Raw genomic sequence first — 21,868 nt, forward strand, 5'->3', positions numbered from 1 at the left:
TATGTTGGAGCATTTGAACTACTTTAAATAGTTCTTCGCTGCAGATAATATAATTCGCCTTTCAAAACTTCAAGCACTTCAAGATACTTCCTGGACTTTTTACCTGAGCTCTCTACTGTCTAATAATATCATATCTCTTTGATGCTCAACTCAAAAATGAAGTTTGCAAGTTTCCTAAGGAAGACAGGTGTGCATAAGATCAATTTACTCTTAGGGTCAGGGAGCAGAATTCTAAGGGTATCTAGAGACACACACCTATAGAAATTGTAATTTTTTGATGAAAATTGGTACAATATGTTGCACAGATGAAAGAGAAAAAAATGTTGTTAAACTATACTTATTGCTGAAACTAAAGAGCAGATAGAGCTGACAGCTTTCTAAAATTTATTCCTATGGATCTTTTTCTTCTGACCTGTTCTGATAAAACTTCTTGAAACATCTCTACATGCTGAATATAAAGAAAAGAATCTGGACAATAAGTAAAAGTGTCCATCACATCAGCAGTAAATTCATATGCATTGCTCTTCATTGAAATAAAATATCAATAGATGAAAATCATTACTGCTTTGTTCCCAAGATTGATTGACAAGTTCAGATTTGAAGCCCACATCTTCTTTATTAGCCAAGTCTTTCAGAAACAGAAAATGTGGGCTTGATTTGTGAGCTATGATAAATGGTCTGGGAAAGATGGTAGTAGGGCCAATTTGATATGTACAGTATTTCATATTGGCAAATTGTTTCAAGAAATTCCACCCGCTTTCCCAAAATTTCTTCAACATCCTTGGGAAAATACATACTATCATGAGCATAATATATTTGGTTGTCACTAACAATTGAGAATCCATTTCAAGACTGGGAAGCATCAACCACAGCTCTTATAGACAAAATAAGACGCCAAATCATTTTTGCAGTATTGAGTATGATTTTTAGATGACAACAAATCATTCTTTATTTCAAAATTGGATCTAAAAGTTAATTTATCATTCTATATTCCATTAAAATTTAATTTGGTATTTCTCAAGTTCAATTATATACTCATTTCAAAAAATGTAAATATATACATAAGAAGAAAATATTCCTTTTAACAAAGAGGGAAAACATATATTTCACACTGTAAATAGTCTGGTTATAAAAAGGAAGAAAAATTATAGGGGCTTTATTTGATAGGCTCTCTTATTATGTCAGATGAGGTAGAAAGGCACACAGAGAAGTGGCTTGGAGTTATTACGTAAGGATAGTGAAAATCTAGGAGTTATTTTCAATTTTAAAAGTGTTACCAATTTAGATGTCCAAAACAAATGTTGGATAGACTAAAATGTATTTGCAAAGAATTTCTCACTATATTATTGTTTTGTCACTCCTACTCTTGATAGAGGAACTATAGCTTATAGCGTGGGGCCCAAAGAGTACTGTCTTCACATTCACTCTTATTGTCATTGAGTCCCTAATCACCATTTACCAGCTGTGGGACATCAGGAAACCTACTGAAACTCAAAAGGGGCTTGGTATCCTCATCTAGCAATTGGGAGCCCTTAATTTGTAAGATGAAAAAAAAAATCAGCAACTAACAAATATTAAGTCTTTAATGAAGGGTCTATGCTATTATTATCATTACGTTATTTTTACAATGATACTACTTTCCACTCTCTTAGCATTAAATTATATTAAAATATGATAAAAGTAAGAACAATATAAAATATTTACTTAGCATTACTAACAAGAAAGAACATAAATATTTATTATGGTCTTACCTCTTTCTCAGACAGAATTTAGCAATCTCTTATATATGACAAGAATATTTAGAAGTCAGTCCTCTAAAATTAGAATAGTGATGGTATGTTTGCTTAAGTAACAAGGAGACAAAATAAAATATTGCACTTATTTATGTCCCCTGACCAAAATTATCTACCATCTTTCCATGGTAAACTCAACCACTCTAAGAAAACTCCAGGATAATCATTACTGTTTAGCTGTCTAAGGAACACTTGCTTTATGAATATGACAATAAAGGGTTCAATTCTTTGTTCTCAAGTTATATGTGTATTTTTTTTTTAATTTTTGCCACAGGTGGGAAAGAATCATAGAAAGCCAAGGTTCCCATTTTAAAGATGCTGCACCTAGAACAGAACCAACAGTTTAGTGAAGTGAAAATAACTATGCTATCTAGTCAAGTTTCCAGTCACAGTCTTGTATTAATGGATTTTCAATTTGTTTATATCATTAAAGCAAACAGTTATGAACCAAAGACAGGAAAAAAAGATATAGGCTGTTTGGACTGTGTATGTACTCAAATGATTGGACTGCTTGGAAGATGTAACAAATATACCTACTTGGTTATGTGGTCTAAGTATTTTAGCAAAGGCCATATTTATAACTACAAATATTCTGATTAGAGAGACTTCATAAGTCAGTAAAGAAAAAATAGGTAGTTTACAAAAAAGTAACAACAAAAATTTTGGGTAGATGTTTTCTAAATTAGAAAACTCACTCAAATCCCCTTTTTTGTTGGCATATGAACAATCTCAGTGAAATAGAATAGTCTGGGTCAGAGTTTTCCCCTGAATATTCCTTAATAACTACTATTTATAGATACTTTGTCTTTTGGAAATCCTCAACACTAGCAAATATTAATTATGGTACTACAGACTATAACACACTAGCTTGGGAGTTGTTATTTCTTAAATCACAACTTGTTTGTATCAAAGGAACCCAAATCAACAGTTCTATTCTACTCTCTTAGCTACTCTTCAGTGTATGTCAAATGAGTCATTTATTATTTTAACAAAACCTGATTTTAAGGGGCTTGTACTTCGTTTTTGAAATTAAAAAGCTACACAGGAATTGTCATTTATTCACTCATTCACTCGTTCATTTATTTATTGAATAAAATAGGCAACATTTCAAGAACTACTAATGTCCTACTTCCACATTGGAAACTGCTCATTTTTAAAAAACATTTGGAGATGTTGACTTCATTAGATTTAACTAGGAGCATGAGATATTGTGTCCTGCCCACTATAAACAAACAATTTAAATGGTCTTTTATAAATAATCATTTAAACATCTGCAGAACTCTTAAAGAATTATTAGAAAAAATAATGCATCCAGTGCTCATCTAGGGACTATAGATGAAACAGAACAATTGGGAAAATATTTTGAAGTGACGGAAACAAACCCTGCTTAGCAGGCATTCAAAAAAATATTTATTAAATGAAGAGAAGACATCTGACAATATTATAACCAAATGAATGAGTGTTCAGAGTTCCTTGTAAAATATACTCCTTGAGGAGCCAAGAGATAGATAGGTTTCAGATTTTTGCTAGGGTGACTTAATGCCAGGGGTTTCCAGTGCTTCTACTGTAGCCAGTATCATTTCCTCTCTAACTCATTCATTTATTCATTGATTCATCCAGCCAGCATCACTGAATAGCTCTTTTTTTGCAATGCTGTGTACCAGACATTTCTGACTTAGATTGGGGGTTAAGGTCTTATATTTTGGTAGAATTTCAATGTGCTTTATAACTCCTTAGTCTCTTAATTGATGAACAATAGGAAAGAATAGCAATGTGGTGTGACAGAGAAATTTTAAGAGCCATAAACTGAATGCACACCATGGCACTTACACTTAGTAGTTCTGTGGCTTATGCAAACAAACCATTTAAAAATTAGCCATAATGTTTATAAAAGTTCTAATCTAGGACCTTGCATTTAAGACATCAATAAATAAACATTAAAAAAAATTTTAAGGGGCACCTGGGTGGCTCAGTTGGTTAAGTGTCTGACTTCGGCTCAGGTCATGAGCTTGCAGTTCATGGGTTCAGGCCCCACGTCGGGCTCTGTGCTGACAGCTCAGAGCCTGGAGCCTGCTTCAGATTCTGTCTGCCTCTCTCTCTGCTCCTTGCCCACTCACACTATCTCTCTCTCTCTCAAAAATAAACATTAAAAAAATTTTTTTTAAATTTTTAAAAATGGGGGGCGCCTGAGTGGCTCAGTCAGTTAAGTGTCCAACTTCGGCTCAAGTCATGATCTCGCAGTCTGTGAGTTTGAACCCCGCATTGGACTCTGTGCTGACAGCTTAGAGCCTGGAGATTCTGTGTCTCCCTCTCCCTCTGGCCCTCCCCCACTCAGGCTCACTCACTCTCTCTCTCTCTCTCTCTCTCTTTCAAAACTAAATAAACATTAAAAAAAATTTTTTTAAAGACCTCAATAAAGATAGCCATAATTATTTTATGAAATGGTAGTCTTGGAATACACTTTAGTTCAACATAAAAGATATCTGATATTATTGGATATTTTTTAAAGTTATGAAAAATCTTAAATATATTTTCGATTTTTTAGGGATGAACAATAACTACATGGAAGAAATAACTAGTTATGTGAACTAATTTACATATTCAATTTAACTTTTAAAATTATTTTAAAGCTTATAGAAAACATGAAATTTTTTCATTTGCCTGCAATATTCTTTTTGCTATAGAAAAAGCACATAATAGAAACCACAAGAATAATCTATGTGACAAACATTGGTAAAACAAGCAGCCATCTTATATTTCCCTATAGCTGCACAGAGAGAGGCTTTCCCTCCAAAGATACTATCAATTAAAAATTGATTAACAATTAAAAATTAAGAAAAAAACAAAAGGCCCCATTTACTTTTTCCTCCATCTTCATATACTGCACCCACAAATGGATGCCAGAAAGATCTTCAGTTTTAATACTGGGAAACAAGGGTTGTATTAAGAAGTATATGCTTATAAAGTAATACTACATCAAAAATTGTTTTTGGAGTTTATCTTACTAAAACTCCAGATTAGAAAGGAATTTATATATTCATATGGGCAATTCTTTGCCAACAAAACAGTTTATGGAGTATGATCCATATTCCTGCCAGGCAATCCCACCCTTAAACTCTTAAGCCAACAGAGCAAGATCATTTCATGACTCTATGGTTTTCACAGTCTATTTTCTCTGCTTCGTATAAGTGCCCCCTACTCCAATTGCTTTACCCCTTGAAAACTCACTCATCCTTGAAAACACAGGTCCAACAAAACTTGATGAAGCCTTTCCTGAAACTCTTCAGGAATAGTTCACTATATTATCCCCTCTATGTCTAAGCACATTTGTTCTCTAGAATAGTAAGCATCACTTCTTTTATGATCCTGAGCAAGTCAGCTCAAAATTCCAAGTACTCATCACTGTGCCTGGTACACAATATACGTGTTCTATGAATGTTTTTGAAGAGATGATTTACTTTCTTGATTCCTCTATAACAACTTCACAAGTACTTCTAGTCATACAAGTTGAATGGCAAAGAGACCTCGTATAGTTCAAAATTAACAGAATTATTATGGTTTAAATCTGGTTTCTAAATAGCTATAAACCTTAAAAGCTAAAATTTTACATTTCATCTGCCTAGCTAGGTAATATTGCTTCTCCTCTAACTAAGCTTAGGTATGGTGACTGCACTGGGAAGTTTAGAAAAGTTTACTAATATAAAGTGTCTGCATTCCAGGCAAACAGAAAGTACCACTCTTGAGGACATTCAGTCACTTTCAAGAGCACTTGATTCACTTAACCATTTCATTCAAAAAACAATAATGTATACTTACTATCTGTTTTCACATTATTTAATGAAATTGTTGTGTCCAAAGGGGTTATTCAAACAACTTTTTTAATTAATTAATTAATTAACTAATTATTTTTCTGAGAAAGACCCAGAGCATGAGTGGGGCAGGGGCAGAGAGAGAGGAAGACATAGAACCCAAAGCAGACTCCAGGCTCTGAGTTGTCAGCACAGAGCCCTACTCTGGGCTGGAACCCATCAACAGTGAGATCATGACCTGAGCCAAAGTCAGATGCTTATCCAACTGAGCCACCCAGGTGCCCCCAAAGGGGTTCTTTGAAAACATTCTTACCCACCATTCACTTTGTGATGTGAGAACAAGTAGTACAAAATATAAACTCTCTTTCCCTGCTGGGTATGCATAATCCATTTTAGGTAAAGCCTTAATACCCCAAATAGTATTATGATAATAAAAAAACTAAGAATTCCATATTGCAGATCAATGGATATAATCATTGCTATAGTAAGGTTGACAATTAAATGTATCATGCTAGTTACCAAGTTAACTTGGTAAACAAATAAATTCTTATGTGACGTATTAAAGTGTTTATCCCATTAGAGTTCCTTTAAAATATTAATAATGTTTCGTAAGTTGCAAATATAGGTAAACAGAATTCATAGCAGTGAAACTTCTGAAGTTTCTTAATGCAATTTTTTAGTGTCATTATAAATTAACCCAAAATATCTTTATAGGCAACCCAGTCTTTAAGTAAATAAACTTATTTCAGCTATTTTTTTCTGTAAATAGTATAGATATTTGAGGGTATATATTTTTTCCAAAATAAAAATCTGGAATGTGGGTAGAATTGTCCTTAGTGTCTCAAAACCAAATTTACTTATTATTTTATTTTAGAAAGAGAGAGAGTGAGCAGAGGGGAGGGACAGAGGGAGAGAGAGAATCGTAAGCATGCTCCACATTCCGTGCAGAGCCCAACATGGGACTTGATCTTATGACCCTGGAACCATGACCTGAGCTGAAATCAAGAGCTGGGCACTCAACTGACTGAGCCACCCTGGGCACCCCTAAATATATTTATTTTTAATGTATTTTTTTGAAAATAGATATTTTCTTTCATTTTCCTGGGCCTGTTTGCAAATGAAAAATGACTGAAATGAGAAATTGAAGTATGCATGATATACAGGACAGCAGAAACTCACTAAAACTTAACTTGTGGAAAAATTTCCCTATTATATCCTTAAGTTTCAAATACATCATCAATAGGATTTTCGCCTTGGGAATTTATAAATGGTAAATTTAAAAATAATGCTTCTAAGATTTCTTATGCAGTTGTTTGTTTTGCTTTCCACTAAACAAAACACCCCCAAATCATGCATTAACAATAGGTTAAAATCTCCTAAAATCTTGCAAGTGAGGTAATATTGACATAATTTGATATTAAAATAGTCCTTTACAAGGACTGATAGTATGTTTTCAACACCAGAGAATTGTCTTTAAAAAAAAAACTCCATATCCAAAAGAAAGCTTTTAACTTATTGCATTTCTTGCTTGAATTAATTTTAAAAGTTCTTTATAGGAGAAAAGAGCAGAACATAGTATGTATATACAAACCTATCTTTCAATTACTGCTTACATTTTGTAGAGAAACTGAAAACAATGAATTAATCAGTTGATTTTTTTTAATTTATATTTTAAAATATAATTTGTTGTCAAGTTGGCTAACATACAGTGTATACAGTGTACTCTTGGCTTTGGGAGTAGATTCCCATGATAAATACATCACTTACATACAAGTGCTGGTCTCAACAAGTGTGCTCCTCAATGCCCATCACCCATTTTCCGCTCCCCCCCATTTCCCCCCCATCTCAACTCTCAGTTTGAGATGTGGTTTATATATACAATGGAATACTACTTGGCAATGAGAAAGAATGAAATCTTGCCATTTGCAACAACGTGGATGGAAGTGGAGGTTATTATGCTAAGTGAAATAAGTCAGTCAGAGAAAGACAGATACCATATGTTTTCACTCATATGTGGGATTTGAGAGACGTAACAGAGGACAATGGGGAAAGGGAAGGGGAAAAAATAGTTTCAAACAGAGAGGGAGACAAACCATAAAAGACTCTTAAATACAGAGAATCAATTGATGTTTTAATGTGAGAGGGAAAATATACATATTATGAAAGAGAAAAGTCATTTACTCTACCATGAAATCAGACTGCCTAGGCCAAAATTCCAAAAGTGAGCTAGCTCCTCAGAACCAAGAATGCTGAGTGGTGCTATGTGCAAAAGGGAATCGTAGTCCAATGAAATTTGGGAAATGCCTGTTCAACAAAATTAAGTAGGTAACAAAGGACTTTTCAGAGCATCTAATATGCTAACGTTCATTCTAAATCACATGTTATAATAAGCAGAAGTTTCCAGAACTACTTAATAAAATTTTTCCCTTTTCTTTTTTGTAGAGAGGGGATAGCATGCCTACGCCATTGGCCATATACCTATACAACTACAATTAGGTTTTGATGTACCTTTTTTTCTTACACATATTCTTTATGTGGCTTTGTAGCAATATTCAGTTCCCCTAAACCAAACATTTTTTAGAGCTTTGATGGAATGGCTCCTTTAGCCACTTTCCCTTGTTTAAAACTTACATTTCTCTTTTACAACTTGTGTTGTTTCAATGGACATTTGTTTTCTATTTGCCACTCTCAGAAAAAGAAGTACCAACCTGAATGCTTCAAGGTACTCAATATCTCCCATGGGGGGATCAAGGCCACCTGTCCAGGCAATATTTATATTGTATCCTTCTCCTAGCCCTGTTCCAACCTAGAAAGAAAAAAAAAAAAAACAACAACACACAGTGGGCAGATGAGGGTGCAGGGAAGAAAGCAAGAAGAGAGGAAAACAAACACATGTGAGCTCTCGAAATAAACATCAAACAACATGTCAAATCAGCCCAACCTTGCTTGACAACCAGTGCTCTGGGTTATGCACTTGTTCTGCACTGGTTCTTGGTCCCATGGGACAATTCAGTAATCTCGTGTAATTTAAAACACCAGCAAAGGACAAGAAAATTAGGGGTAATCATGCAATGCAATTACCTGAAAGATAAAAATAAAAGTGGGGCTCTAAAGAAATAAACCGAACCTCATTTGGGGCTCCACTGCCAGGGAAAAAGTTCCCTTCATCATAGCGATGGAGTGAAATATACAGGATGCTGGGGTCAGCATAAAAGGCCTGCTGTGTACCATTTCCATGGTGAACATCCTACAGGGAAAAGAAAACAGATGACAAATACAGTCATGTCTAACTCTGCGTGGAGACAACTTTTCTCATTTCTAGTTCCCTTTCTACCCCACCCTCCTTCTCATTTTCTGTCTTCTCACTATGTCCCCCTTTCTTTCTCCCATTCAGCTTGCTTCCACACCACCCCCTTTACTTCCTGAACCTTTCAGGCAAATTACCCTTTAATGCACTCATTTTTTAAACTGGCTTCTAAAAATCAGGAAACCACAGCGAACATGCCCTGGAGACTCCAGATGAGCAGTCACTGAGAAAGCCCAGTCCTTTGGTACAATTAGATATTTATACACCGGCCCTTTGTACTCTTTGCTTCAGTGATGGAATCTCGCATCCTGTTTTATGGAGGAATTTTATGACTTATTAACTGCCAACAGTTCATAACCCCTCAGGCTTAATTAACTAGCCTCATTGGCCTCTGAAGAAAGACTAATGTTTAAACTACAAACTAGTATTTTGCAGAAGGATCTATGGCTTCCAGAGCATTTTCACAATTCTTGACAGAACACTAAACATACGTGTATGCATTGATTTGCCAAGTCCCACCATTAAGGTCAAAGGCTTTGCAACCAGCTGAGTAAATTGGCTTTCTTGGAGCATTCAGTTCAGTTAGCAATCCCTCAGCAGTTAGAATCACTTCAAAAGAGACGCCAGATGCAAAAAGGACTTCATACTTTATTTTGGTAAAATTGTGACGGCAAGAGTCGAAGACACAGGAGCATGAGCTCATCAGCTATTAAATCATCTGGGCCAACGCAGAAAGATGGCATGGAGTTTTATGCAACCTTGTCCAATCTGCCTAATTTTAATATTATATCATGGCTCTCTTCCCCAGCCTCCTTCTCTTTTTTCTTTCCCCACACCATACTGCCCTTCCTACAAAGAAACAAACAAACAAACAAACAAACAAAACAGCTTGTATCATTAAAATGAATGAAAACAAATTCTTAGGACATTTGTATATGATAATGATTTAAAATGTAACAGTTATCTGGTTCTATTGTTTTATGAGATAGATACATGCTGGAAATGATAAAAGAAATGGGAAAAAGAAAACTAAGAGCATTTTTTAAATTATCTTCACTGAAAGAGCTCAAGTGTTAATCTCAATTAATATGCTTCCTAATATCTCCAAACAAAACAACACAGACAACTCTCAAAAGTTAATAACTTATATATTTGTATTCAAAATAACATTACTGCTACATGTGCAACATATACAATTTCCAGTTTTGTTTAAAAAGTTTTAGTCACTTGTCACTATGTACTTATATTGTACTTTATTTTGTATCAGTAAAAATCTTACTAGTTTCAACAATGATCCCTACAACTTTTGTGTCAGACACTTTATATTAACTAGTCTGAATGGATTATATAACAAGTATATGAGGTATATGATATTATCCTTAATTTAAAAGATAAGTAGACTGAGGTTCAGAGAGTTTCAGTAATTTACTAAGACTATACAGAGGAAAAGTTGCAAGACTGGATCTTGAATTCACTTCTTACTCCCAAAGCCAAACTCATAACCATTATATATTAACTTACACTTTACATTAATTACCACTTCGATCCTCTTAGCAAATGTGTGAAGTAAGATTGGTGGTCATCATTGCTCTTTATTGAGGTTTATATAACTTGTCTTCAACTTCCAGCCCAGAACTCTCTCACTAAATACCATCAAGGTCTCACTTTGCTGGTTTCTGAAAGCCTGCACTGAGCTTGCTATCCACAGTGTAGACATATACTAATCGTCTCCTCCTTTCATATTATACACATATCCAAAATCAATTAAGGAATGATAAAATATTGGGATCATATTATATATCATATAAGGAATCATAAAATATGCATCCAGAAACTTGTGGCTGAAGGCATACACATCAGGAGAAAATATAGCTTGGTGAAAATATATTAATCCAGGGATTTGTGAATGTTCAAAAAAAAAAAAAAGGGAGGCAGAGATAGTATAGCTATTTTCCTTTATGTGAGCAAAAATGAAACTAAACCATAATGTCTTTTTAATTTGCTACTAGATACCTAGAGGATGGGCAAAGAAAATACTATAAAAAATAGTAATGAAGGAAGGCTTGCATTATTACTACAATGACAGAAGTTTTAGTCAGCATTGGAAGAAAAAATTGTTCTGGCCCTAAATAGGTCTACATTTTGAAAACCAGAACAATAAGGCATTAATTACTCTTGTTTCTTTAGTGATGTTATAAAGGCTTATTTAAGAAGGTCAAATAAAAGATGATAAATTGTCTTATATATAAAATCATTTGCTCTTGAAAATGCGTTGGGTGCTTATTGCATACTTTCCTGAATAAGAAATCTAATCTTGCCCACAGTATAATACGGATCCAACAGATATAATTAAAATACACAAACCCATTCTAAAAATACTTGGATAAATTTTTGATTCCATGTTCATATTCACAAAGTATTTAGGAATAAAGACAAGTCCAAATATGCCTTTTGTTTGGGGCAACAATTTATAATATAACCTTGAGAATACTTTTCCAACTTTCCCTGCTGTAAAATATTTATAAAAAGTACTTATTACTCAGGTATGATCTGAATATTTTCTCTCCATAGCAACAAATATATGCTACACTAATATAAGAAAACTATTGGTTGTGAGGAATTACTACAATAATGAGATGAAATGAATCATTAAATGCCTCAAAATTTACTAGGATTTACTGAGAAATGATGAAAAATCATTTCAATATTTTACTTGTTAAAATATATTATGAAAATTTATTTTCTAGAAAGATTTAGGACCAATGTGTTTTCATTATAATGTTAAACAGCTTTAAATAAATCATATATTTGGCCAGCTAATGTCACTTATAATTATCTAGAACAGGTACCTGTGACAATTCTCTTGTCAAATTTGGTGCTTGACTAAAAATAGAATTGCCCAAAATCTAGGTACATTTGAAGTGACTTTTTAATGAAGAAAGTCTAAATGTTTTATTTTCAATTGAAAGTCACATTGCATAAAAGCTACCTGAGTCAGGGAAGCAAATCCTACTTTCTAGGACGGTTCATGCCCTGAACACAATGAACAGTTTCTTACGAGTTGAAAAGCAAGTGCACCTGCTCCCTCTCCTCACCACTCTGAATGTCTCTGGAATCTTCCCCAGAAGGAGAATTGGAATGAATAAGCTCCAAAGATCAACTAGAATCATTCCTGCCCAAAATACTCAACGCCTCGGAATTTGCCTGTGGCCCCAAATAGGAGGTGAAGTAGAGCTCTGGATCTCTATTTATCTATTTACTAGGCATATAAAAATGATGAAACTAGCTGCTGGACAGTGGAGTAGTTTTGCCCTCTGTTGGCCCAAGAATTGTGGAGCTAGTTCACACTGATTAGCCTAAAGTGAATAACTGCAGATACGCAGGAATGAAATTATTGTACCATTGAAGAACCTTCACTTCTCCTTTGCTAACTTGCAGAATAGACCTGTCAGCCAGGGAGAACGGATGTCTCTGAGCCACGTGGCACTTTAAAACTTCCTTCTCGGCAGCTGGAAGAAAACAAGGGAATTTCCTCAAAGTATCCCTGCAGCTGCAGAATTTGGAAGACTTGAAAGTTAGAATATGTGGGCTGGTGGTGATCTCAGAGGCAACCCTTTGGATAGAACCTCATATATTTGGAGAATCTGAAACAGAAACTTCTCCTCTACTATAGCCTGCTGGGAAATTAGTATCCTTTATGATTGAATAATAGAGCAAATTTATAATCAAAGGCCAGTAAGCTTATAGGACATTCCTTGGAGCTACCAAACAATTTATTTTTACAAATCATATTGAATTATCTAGAGTAGTCTTATATTAATATATAAGAATATAAACATTAGATATTTAATATAGATATGCATCACATGTTCAAACAAGCAAAATTTTATATACAAATCCTATGAGGTACAAAGTATCGATCACAAGCAAGGCATTTTAGCTTTTAAGTCGATTATACAATTTATTACTTTAGAGTTTGGGTATTACAAATGTGTTTTCAAAGGGACCTTAACAGTTATTGATTATCTTCACAGAACCATAAAATGATAGAAGAGATTCCTTAGAAATTAATACTAAAATAATTTTTAAGGATAGGACAAACAGTTTACCAATCTCCTTCCTGCATAATTTTGACAAATTTAGAAAACTTAGAAAAATTTTCCTACAATCCTTGGTCTTCATCAAGTTTTTGGCTTATCTTTATGGTACTAGAAGCATATTATATTACTTTTTAAATTTACTAGGTTATAAATCATGTAAATCTATAATTATCAATTATTGAAAATGTCATTTTGTATGTACATGGGAATAGAGGTATTGATGTTCTCATTTTTGTAAAATTTTAAGACCTTTAAGACCTTGCTGCTGTAGTATATCTAGACCTTCAACACATTTCTTTAATGGTGAACTATGACCTACAGTGAAACTCAAGCATATTTGGAAAATACATGGAAAATTTTCAGCACCAAAGTGCTTCTAGGGAGGCTATGATGCAGTATGTGGAAAACATCCATTCCTACCCAGCATTAGAAACAGTTATCAGTCTTTCATTCCTTTTATCTTCATTTCAATTTAACTAAGTATTTCTTCACATGGCTTTGTTCATGCTTTCTAAAACCCTTTAGTGTGTTTGCTTAACTGAATCAGAGGGCTGGATGGTGAGGCCACGACTTCCCAATAAGATTTAATTATGAGTGCAGATATGAACAAGATTTAGACTATTAAGCCTTGCACTTCAAAAAAACTTTTAACATATTTTGCCTTTAAATCTTTTATCACCTGCAAAAATTAATTAAGTGCAGATGTAGCAGGTTCGCTTTGGATGCCAGGGTTCATTTCCTGTCTATGCTTTGTCAGACAACCTATTACACCTCCTCGTGAACTGGAGGCAAACCGAAAACGGGGCTCATAAATCACCAGTCAGTTTTCTTTCGCCCTTTCCTGGGCTGGCCTTTTTGTATGGGGCAGATCTCCAGCTCATTATTCATGAATATACTATAGACAACATGCCAAGTGTCATCTGCATTTAAACAAACCATTTGTTAAACAAATTATAACTCTATTGTGTAAGAATGCATCATGTTAAAATGCAAGACTAATCTAATGCCTCTGACTTTTAATCACTCAAGGTTCCTGCTGGGAGTCATCCCAAACTGGCATACATGATCTGAGATCTTTCAGAAAGAATGACATGCTGACTTGTTTTAATAATACCGCTGTTGCACAACAAGCAACATGATTGCTAACCAGGGGAAGTGGCCAATTGGTTACCAAAGCAACAGCATTCTTTCCAGCACATCTGACTATTTAAAGTCTATATTCTGCAGGGAAAAGTAAATTCAGGTTCTGTTGGGTTATTTTAACTGTGGAAGTATCAATTCATTTAAGGATCATAAAAGTTGCCCTGATCTGCGCCTTCTTCTCATTAAATTGCAGTTAACACCATGAAAGTGAAACGTGAATGTTTATGGTTTCAGAACTGCAATCCTGAATTTAATGAGTTTCCACATTCAAAGGATGTTGTTTGCAAGTGCTAAAAGCAAGACAACGTAACAGAGAAATACAAATTCATTCCCTTTTATCTGAAGTCAGTGAAAATGCAGCTCTGGCCAGGAATACATACCAGATCTACAATCAATATCTTGCTTATATTTAGTTGGTCTCTCAAGTATTTGGCGGTAATTGCAACTGAATTAAAAAAGCAGAACCCCCTGCGGAATAGAGAAGAACAGAGAAATAAGAAAGCAAATCAGCCAGGAAAACCATTATAAATAATGTTCAGAGCATTTTTTAAAATGCTATATGATCTCTGAAGCCATAAATCTGCTTCTAGGAGTACCTTGCAAGATTTTTCAGTCCATCTGCTAACAATTAGAGGCTTCAGAGACATGCACGGGGCAGGTGACCGCCAGGAACCGTGGCGCTTGGAGATGGGCAACAGTCCCTGGTACTTACATGGCTGTGGATTCTTCAGCATGATGGCCTGGGGGCCTTACAACAGCAAACCCATTCTGTAAAAACAAGACAGGTTTTCAGTGATCAGATATGGGAGGATGGCTTGGATCTCCATGTTCTACAGAGCATCAGGCACACATGAAAAGATTCAAGTCTGTAACAGATTTCAGAGCTTGTTTTCTTGCCCCTATTGTCATTTCATAGAGTGAACAGAAACAATATATATGATCACATTTTCTCAGATCATGTCTCAAAAAGAAGGCTCCCACTGAGCCAGGGGAAGAACAGGGATTTGGGAGTTGTACCTAACTGGCAAATATGCAGGTCAGCTGTTACCCTAGCATGATTCATTTTCAAGAACAACTTCTTATTTTATGACAACAACATTGTACAGAGGGAGAAGAAATTCACTCTTCGTGCAGGTTTGGGTCAAAATTTTGAAAGACCAGGGAAGATCCAAAGTGAAAATTCTTTAGCCGGATTCTCTTAATGGTTATTTCCATTCCATTGTCAGCAAAATGATAAATTTATACTCACACACTCACATACACACAAAAGAAACGCCAGAAAGGTGAAAAAGAGAACAATGGAAAGCCCATATTTCTTCCAGTCTATAAATTTAGCTTGGATGACTGCCAAGACTTGCAACTTTATTGGATTCCCTAAGTCAATTTCTAGCCCACATTCTGGAATTTTATAAAGAATTCCAGGGCTGAGTAGCAATCAGATCTATCCATGATCAAGGAATGCCTTAACCTCCAGATTAGTTGGAATGCATCACGGAAAGCTGAAGTAACTCCAGCATGAAGGCAAGGAACTATAAATCCTTACAAAGCCAGCATGCTCAGAAAAATTGGGTTGCTTGATGTGAAAAAAAAAAATCATTCATCAGATGGTTCACACCACCTTTCACTTAAGTATGATTCAAGTAACATGCTCAAAGATATTTTTTTAATATAGAAACCTAAAACTTTTGAAATAATTTTAATACACCCCAGGGATTTTTTTTTCCAAATCTTACTGCAGTCATAAAGATAGTATCAAGACAAATGATTTATTCCTTAGGACTTTAAATATACATAAATTTACATAAATATTCTAGAACATTATGGTAACCAACATACAATGAGCTAATTTGCTATATATTTTGATAAGCATATAGATAATGATAATCTCAGAAGCAAATTAGGAGTCAAATCAATATCAATTACAAATGTAGACATGATGATAAACATACTTCCTATTATTGTTCTTAAGGTACTTACTATCAGTCTGGCAATAAAAGACTAATATGAGAGAAACTATTAATGAATAGTCAAGACTAAAGAGACTGAAATTTTAAGATTGTAGAATAAGGCTTTAGTGTGCTATTGGACTTCTGGGGATAGATTATTAAGTACATATTATGATAAGTGCAAACATCCTGTTTGGAAAAACAACAGGATGAAAATAACAAATATGATACATGGCAATGTAATTAGCATGTAATGAATTTCTGTAACTGGATTCACAATACTAATAATCTTTGACAATTCAATTAAAACTAGTATGTTTTACAGGTAAAGGGCTATAAAGAAGAAAAAATTCAGTGATCAATATGAAAAAATATTCAACTAAATTATCAAATAAAAGCAAACTAAATCCTATCAGAAAAACATTTTTTGACCCAAGACATTGGAATTTTTTGCAATACTCTATACTGACAATGCAATGGTACTTTATATCCTCAAAAATGCTGCTTAGAAGAAGATAATATAGCCTTTCTGGAAAATAATCCATCTTTATAGATTCAGAGCCTTTTAAAAACATTTACGCTTTGAATTACTAAAATACTTAAAGGATTTTTGCCGTAAAGGTGTTATTAACTTTGTAGACAAGTATTTATATAAAAGATAATGTTTTATTTACAACAGGAAAAAATGGGAATTATCTAAGTTAGCTAATATTAGAAGAATGTTTAAATGAACCATGGTACATCTATACCATGGAATATTATACAGTCATTAAAATGTTATTACGAATATTAAGTAGAACAGAAAGACATCAACTTTGGAAATATTAGTGTTAAAAATAATAGACACACTATGATATATCTGAGTGATGGTATCATGTGGGTTAGTTTAAATTTATAATTTCATATCTTTTCCAAATTTTTTTACAACAAACATTAATTATTTCATAATGAAAAAAAATAAACCAAAGAGAAAGTTAAGAGATAGATTTGAATTGGTCTTCCAGGAAGAGCTGTGTTCACAAAGGTAAAGAAATTATTTAAAGGGTATTCCGGGCAAGAGGAAAAATATGAACAATGACTCAGAAGAAAGGATTTTAGAAAGTATATACAAATATTACACTGTAGGTTAACTGGAATTTAAATAAAACTTAAAAAAATCAAGTATTATGTACAAAAAAAATCAATCTGAATAGAAATCATGTTAAAGAACAAGATGGAAATAAAATCACATAAATAATTAACTAGACTACAGAGGAAAAGAAGACAAAGAGAATTTGAATTCTATCTTCTCCCATACAGCCAAATTCCTTGACAGAGGCGTTTGCCTTTCACTTTATAATCTTCCACAGCAACCTCCACCATTCTGCTAAACTGCTTCTGAAACTGCTTGATTTGGGGCTGAAAATTATCTTCTTGCAAACATTTTCACAATCATTACGATCCATCCAAAGCTTCCACTGTGCTCTTATTAACATTTTCCACATCTTTTCTGAGGGCCCCCCTTTCCTTAGCTGAAGCCTAGCAGGGCTGCTTCTTCCACAATTTGTTCAAATAGTAGCTGCTTCCTCTCTCACACCTCACAACCCTGATGCAGTACTAGACAGAGCTGGTGTTCTCCTTGTGTCTCATGGCTGCTTTAAAAGTATAAAGCCTGCTGCATCCACCCCCCACGATACTTTCTTGTAAAAAAGGATTAGATCACACACAGAGAGAAGAGATAAACACAGTAAGATGACTGAAACTGAGCCCTGTGGCAGTCTGGCTCCCTTTGCCTCCTGTTACATTAGAGGAAGTGTTAGTCCTCCTAAAATCTATTTTACCACCTGTAGTTAGGATCCCACTCCCTCCTACGTTTTCACCATCATTTATGTTTTTCTCACTATCATATTAAACTCATATTAAGATTCCAAATTATATACACACACACACACACACACACACACAATTGAGATTTAAACAAGCTCATTTCCACCATCTTGAAAATAATATATATATGTGTATATATATATATATATATATATATTAACCAAAACTATACAAATATACACATTTATACTATATACCTCCACTCCACTGATCCCTCCAACTGCCACACTTTTCTTCCCTTTTAGCAAGCAAAATTTTTGAAATGGTGGGCAACCTTTCTGTCTTCTTTTTCCTTATCCTCACCTCTGCCTCAATTACCTACCTCTAATTTATTTTCCACTTCCGTAGTCCAGTAAAGACATTTTTACTAAGGTTGCCAATGGCTTCCATGTCACTAAATCCAAAGATATTGGTTATGCTTTCAGCCTACCTGGACCCTTTCAGCTTTAAATGCTACTGGCTATATATTCCTTTCAAAAACACTCTCTTCTCTTAGCTTTCATGATTTCATGTTCTCCAGGTTTATTTATCTCTCTTTCCATTTCTTAATCAGCTTCCCTTGAATGTTCATATTCCTCAGCTTGCCCTTTAAATAATGAAAGTACTCAGGACTCAGTCTTAGACTTCTCCTCTGTCCACGCTGACTTCGGAGGCAATGCCACCCACCACTTTTGTGGATTCAATCACCACCCATCATCAGATACTTCACAGATTTATATTTCCAGGGTAAGCCCTGCACTGAACCAGACCAAAATATCAGTCCACCTACTCAATATTTTCACTTAAATACTCACTTGCAAGTTCACTTCAAATTCAATACATCCAAGATCAAACTTCGGATCTTCTCTAACCTACCAATGATACCGTGATTCATCCAGTGGCTCAAGACAGAAGCTAATGAGTTATCCTAAATGGCTCCCTCTCCCTAGTCTTCCTCCATTTACTTTTAACTCATGACCAATTCCTGTTGATTTTGCTTCTAAATATCACTCAAATCTATGTACTTACATCTCTATCTACTCCTTGAATATTCTGCCTTTTGAATTTCTGCCTTTCTCTCCATCACTCCTCCAATAATTATTTATTGACTTCAATATACATACATATAGACACTTGATTTCTCAGTTCTCTGACTCCTCATCATCAGTGACTCCATCTTCCATTTACAGTCATACTACTAGACTTTGCCATTACCATTGAGACATCCACTCCATAATCTTACTGTCAAACATACAACTCTACTACAATCCTATTTTCCATTTAATGCCCCAACTGCACCAAGACTTTCAATCCACTGATTTTATTTAACTTTTGCTATTCATCATTCATCCTTGTCACCATGTTCAGTTCCTTCCTTATCTGGTTAGAATTCAGGGCCCATCAATATATTCACTTCCTTGCAGATATTTTCAGATATCTTGTCCCTCTTTTCCTCCAATTTACTCCTTTGGTGTATTAGTCTGCTCAGGCTACTATAACAAAATACCACAGGCTGGAGGGCTTAAACAACAGAAATTTCTCTAGTTCTGAAGGCTAGAAGTTGAGATTAAGGTCTGGCAGGGTTGGGTTGGTGTTGAGAACTCTTCCCAGCCTGCAGATGTCTGACTTTTTCCTAGAGTCCTCATGTGGACTTTCTTCTGAGTGTACATACACAAGGGCAGAGAGAGAGAGAGAGAGAGAGAATTCTAATCTCTTCCTCTTCTTACAAGAACACTAGTCCTATTAGATTAAGGTCTCAACACTATGACTTCATGTAGCCTTTATCACCTCCTCACAGACCCTTTCTTTATATACAGCCTAGCAGGGCTAAAGTTTCAACATTATAAATTTTGGGGCACAAACATCCAGTCCATAAACACTTCTAGTTACTTTGTCCCTTTCTTCCTTCAACATACTTCCCTGATAAATAAAAATATGATAAATAATAATTATTGTGGATTATTATTATTGCTAATATAATCCTAACAACTCTTGCAGGGAGATAACATTATTATCTTCATTTCATGAACGAGGAAATCAAGGCATAGAAAGATTAAAGAATTTGCTTAAGGTTCATACCTAGGCAAGTGACAGGGCTGGGAGTCCAACCCAGAATATCTGGCACCTAAAAACAAGCATTTAAAACTAGGAACACTGTACAATCTGGCCTTTGCTCACCTTTTCGGCTTCACCTTGCACCACCATCCACTTTGCTTTCTCCACCCCAGTCAGTGGCTTTTTGTTTCCTCCAATGAGCCTGTTTCCCCTAGCCACAGGACTTTGCACATGCTCCTACTTTGGGATAGAATGTCTTCCACTTATGTATTCTCTCCATTCACCCAGATAACACCTCCTTACCTGCACATTTCAGTTCTAACATCACTTCTGCAGAGAAACCATCCTTGAGCCTCAGTAGGTCAGCATCAGTTTCCTGTGTAATATGTACTTAGAGATCTGCCAACCCTTGTTTCTGAGAACTTGTCTTAGTTTGTAATAATATACCTTAGTGTGGTTATTTGTTTTATACTTTTGATTATTGTAACTTATATAATTAATGCCCCCACAGTGGGGTCACTCCTATATGACTTGGATCACCATTTTATCATCTAGATTTACATAGTGCCTGGCAGATAGCCAGTGGTCAGTAAAGAATGATCAAATAAATTTGTGAATAGATACCATTATGGTCCTTATCTCTGGCCATTTCTTTGATCTGCTCTTGCTGTAAGTTCTTCTTTATCTCAAAGATCCCAACTTTTCCATCCCAGCTTTTTGTGGGAAGCTGCGTATTAAGACTTGAGAGCATCGGGGTCCCTGGGTTGCTGAGTAGGTTGGTTAAATGTCCAACTTTTGATTTTGGCTCAGGTCATGATCTCATGGCTCATGAGTTTGAGCCTCATGTTGCCCCCTGCACTGACAGAGCAGAGCTTGCTTGGGATCCTCTCTCTCTTCCTCTTTCTCTGTCCCTTACCCTCTCTCTCAAAATAAATATAAATAAACTAAGAAAAATAAAAAAAGACATGGGAGCATCTTCTTTCTTAGAAACACATAAACTATTTGTTCCTTACAATTAATGGAGTCTGTGATTTGATGAACTATTGTACAAAAGTAGTTTAAAATGACACTAGTTTTCTGACAGAAATCTTGGATTTTCACACTGGATTATGAGCCTCTTAACAAGGAATTTGTTTTGTATTTTTCTGTACCCTTTATTGTCTGGCAAAAAGATTTTTTTTAATGTTTATTTATTTTTTGAGAGAGAGACAGAGTGTGAGTGGGGGAGGTGCAGGGAGAGAAAGAGAGAGACATAGAATCCGAAGCAGGCTCCAGGCTCTGAGCTGTCAGCACAGAGCCTCGAATCCACAAACCACAAGATCACGACCCGAGCAGAAGTCACTCAACTGACTGAGCCACCCAGGCGCCCCATGCAAAAAGATTTATGTATGGGATACCACTTGAACCAGGGTTTTCCTTGGCTCAAAAATATATATAATGGGGCACCTGGGTAGCTCAGTTGGCTAAGTGTCCGACTTTGGCTCAAGTTATGATCTCATGGTACATGAGTTTAAGCCCCACTTTGGGCTCTGTGTTGACAGTTTGGAGCCTAGAGCTCACTTCATCTTCTGTGTCTCCTCCTCTCTCTGCCCCTCTCCCACTCATGCTCTGTCTCTGTCACTCTCTCTCTCAAAAATAAATAAACATTAAAAAAAATTTTTAAAAAAACAATATATGTCTTCAATGAATATTTCTCAATGAGCCATTTTAATAATTAACTGTACATTCAAAAAATTCAAAAGTCTACTAGCCTCAATAACATTAAAAAACCTATATACAATAAAGGACTCAGATGATCAATTTATTATTTTCTCATCTAATGCTAACAATAATCATTTCATTTCATTATAAAATAGTTTTCTCAAAACTT

The 21,868-nt window shown here is 35.0% G+C and overlaps 1 protein-coding gene across 23 annotated transcripts in view; it reads right to left on the reverse strand.

Annotated features, from left to right (window-relative positions):
• The window catches only part of HDAC9 (histone deacetylase 9), a 739,528-nt gene that overhangs the window by 184,444 nt on the left and 533,216 nt on the right, over positions 1 to 21,868 (reverse strand). For all 23 annotated transcript variants that reach the window (XM_053218342.1, XM_053218337.1, XM_053218355.1 and 20 more), the window contains 4 exons: positions 14,865 to 14,920; positions 14,533 to 14,620; positions 8,730 to 8,849; positions 8,311 to 8,408 (listed from right to left, as the gene is read on the reverse strand). In XM_053218342.1, the coding sequence (XP_053074317.1) occupies positions 8,311 to 8,408; positions 8,730 to 8,849; positions 14,533 to 14,620; positions 14,865 to 14,920 (362 nt within the window). The remainder of the gene's footprint in view (positions 1 to 8,310; positions 8,409 to 8,729; positions 8,850 to 14,532; positions 14,621 to 14,864; positions 14,921 to 21,868) is intronic.

Source organism: Acinonyx jubatus, chromosome A2 (assembly GCF_027475565.1).
Source record: "Acinonyx jubatus isolate Ajub_Pintada_27869175 chromosome A2, VMU_Ajub_asm_v1.0, whole genome shotgun sequence".
Lineage (NCBI taxonomy): Eukaryota > Metazoa > Chordata > Mammalia > Carnivora > Felidae > Acinonyx > Acinonyx jubatus.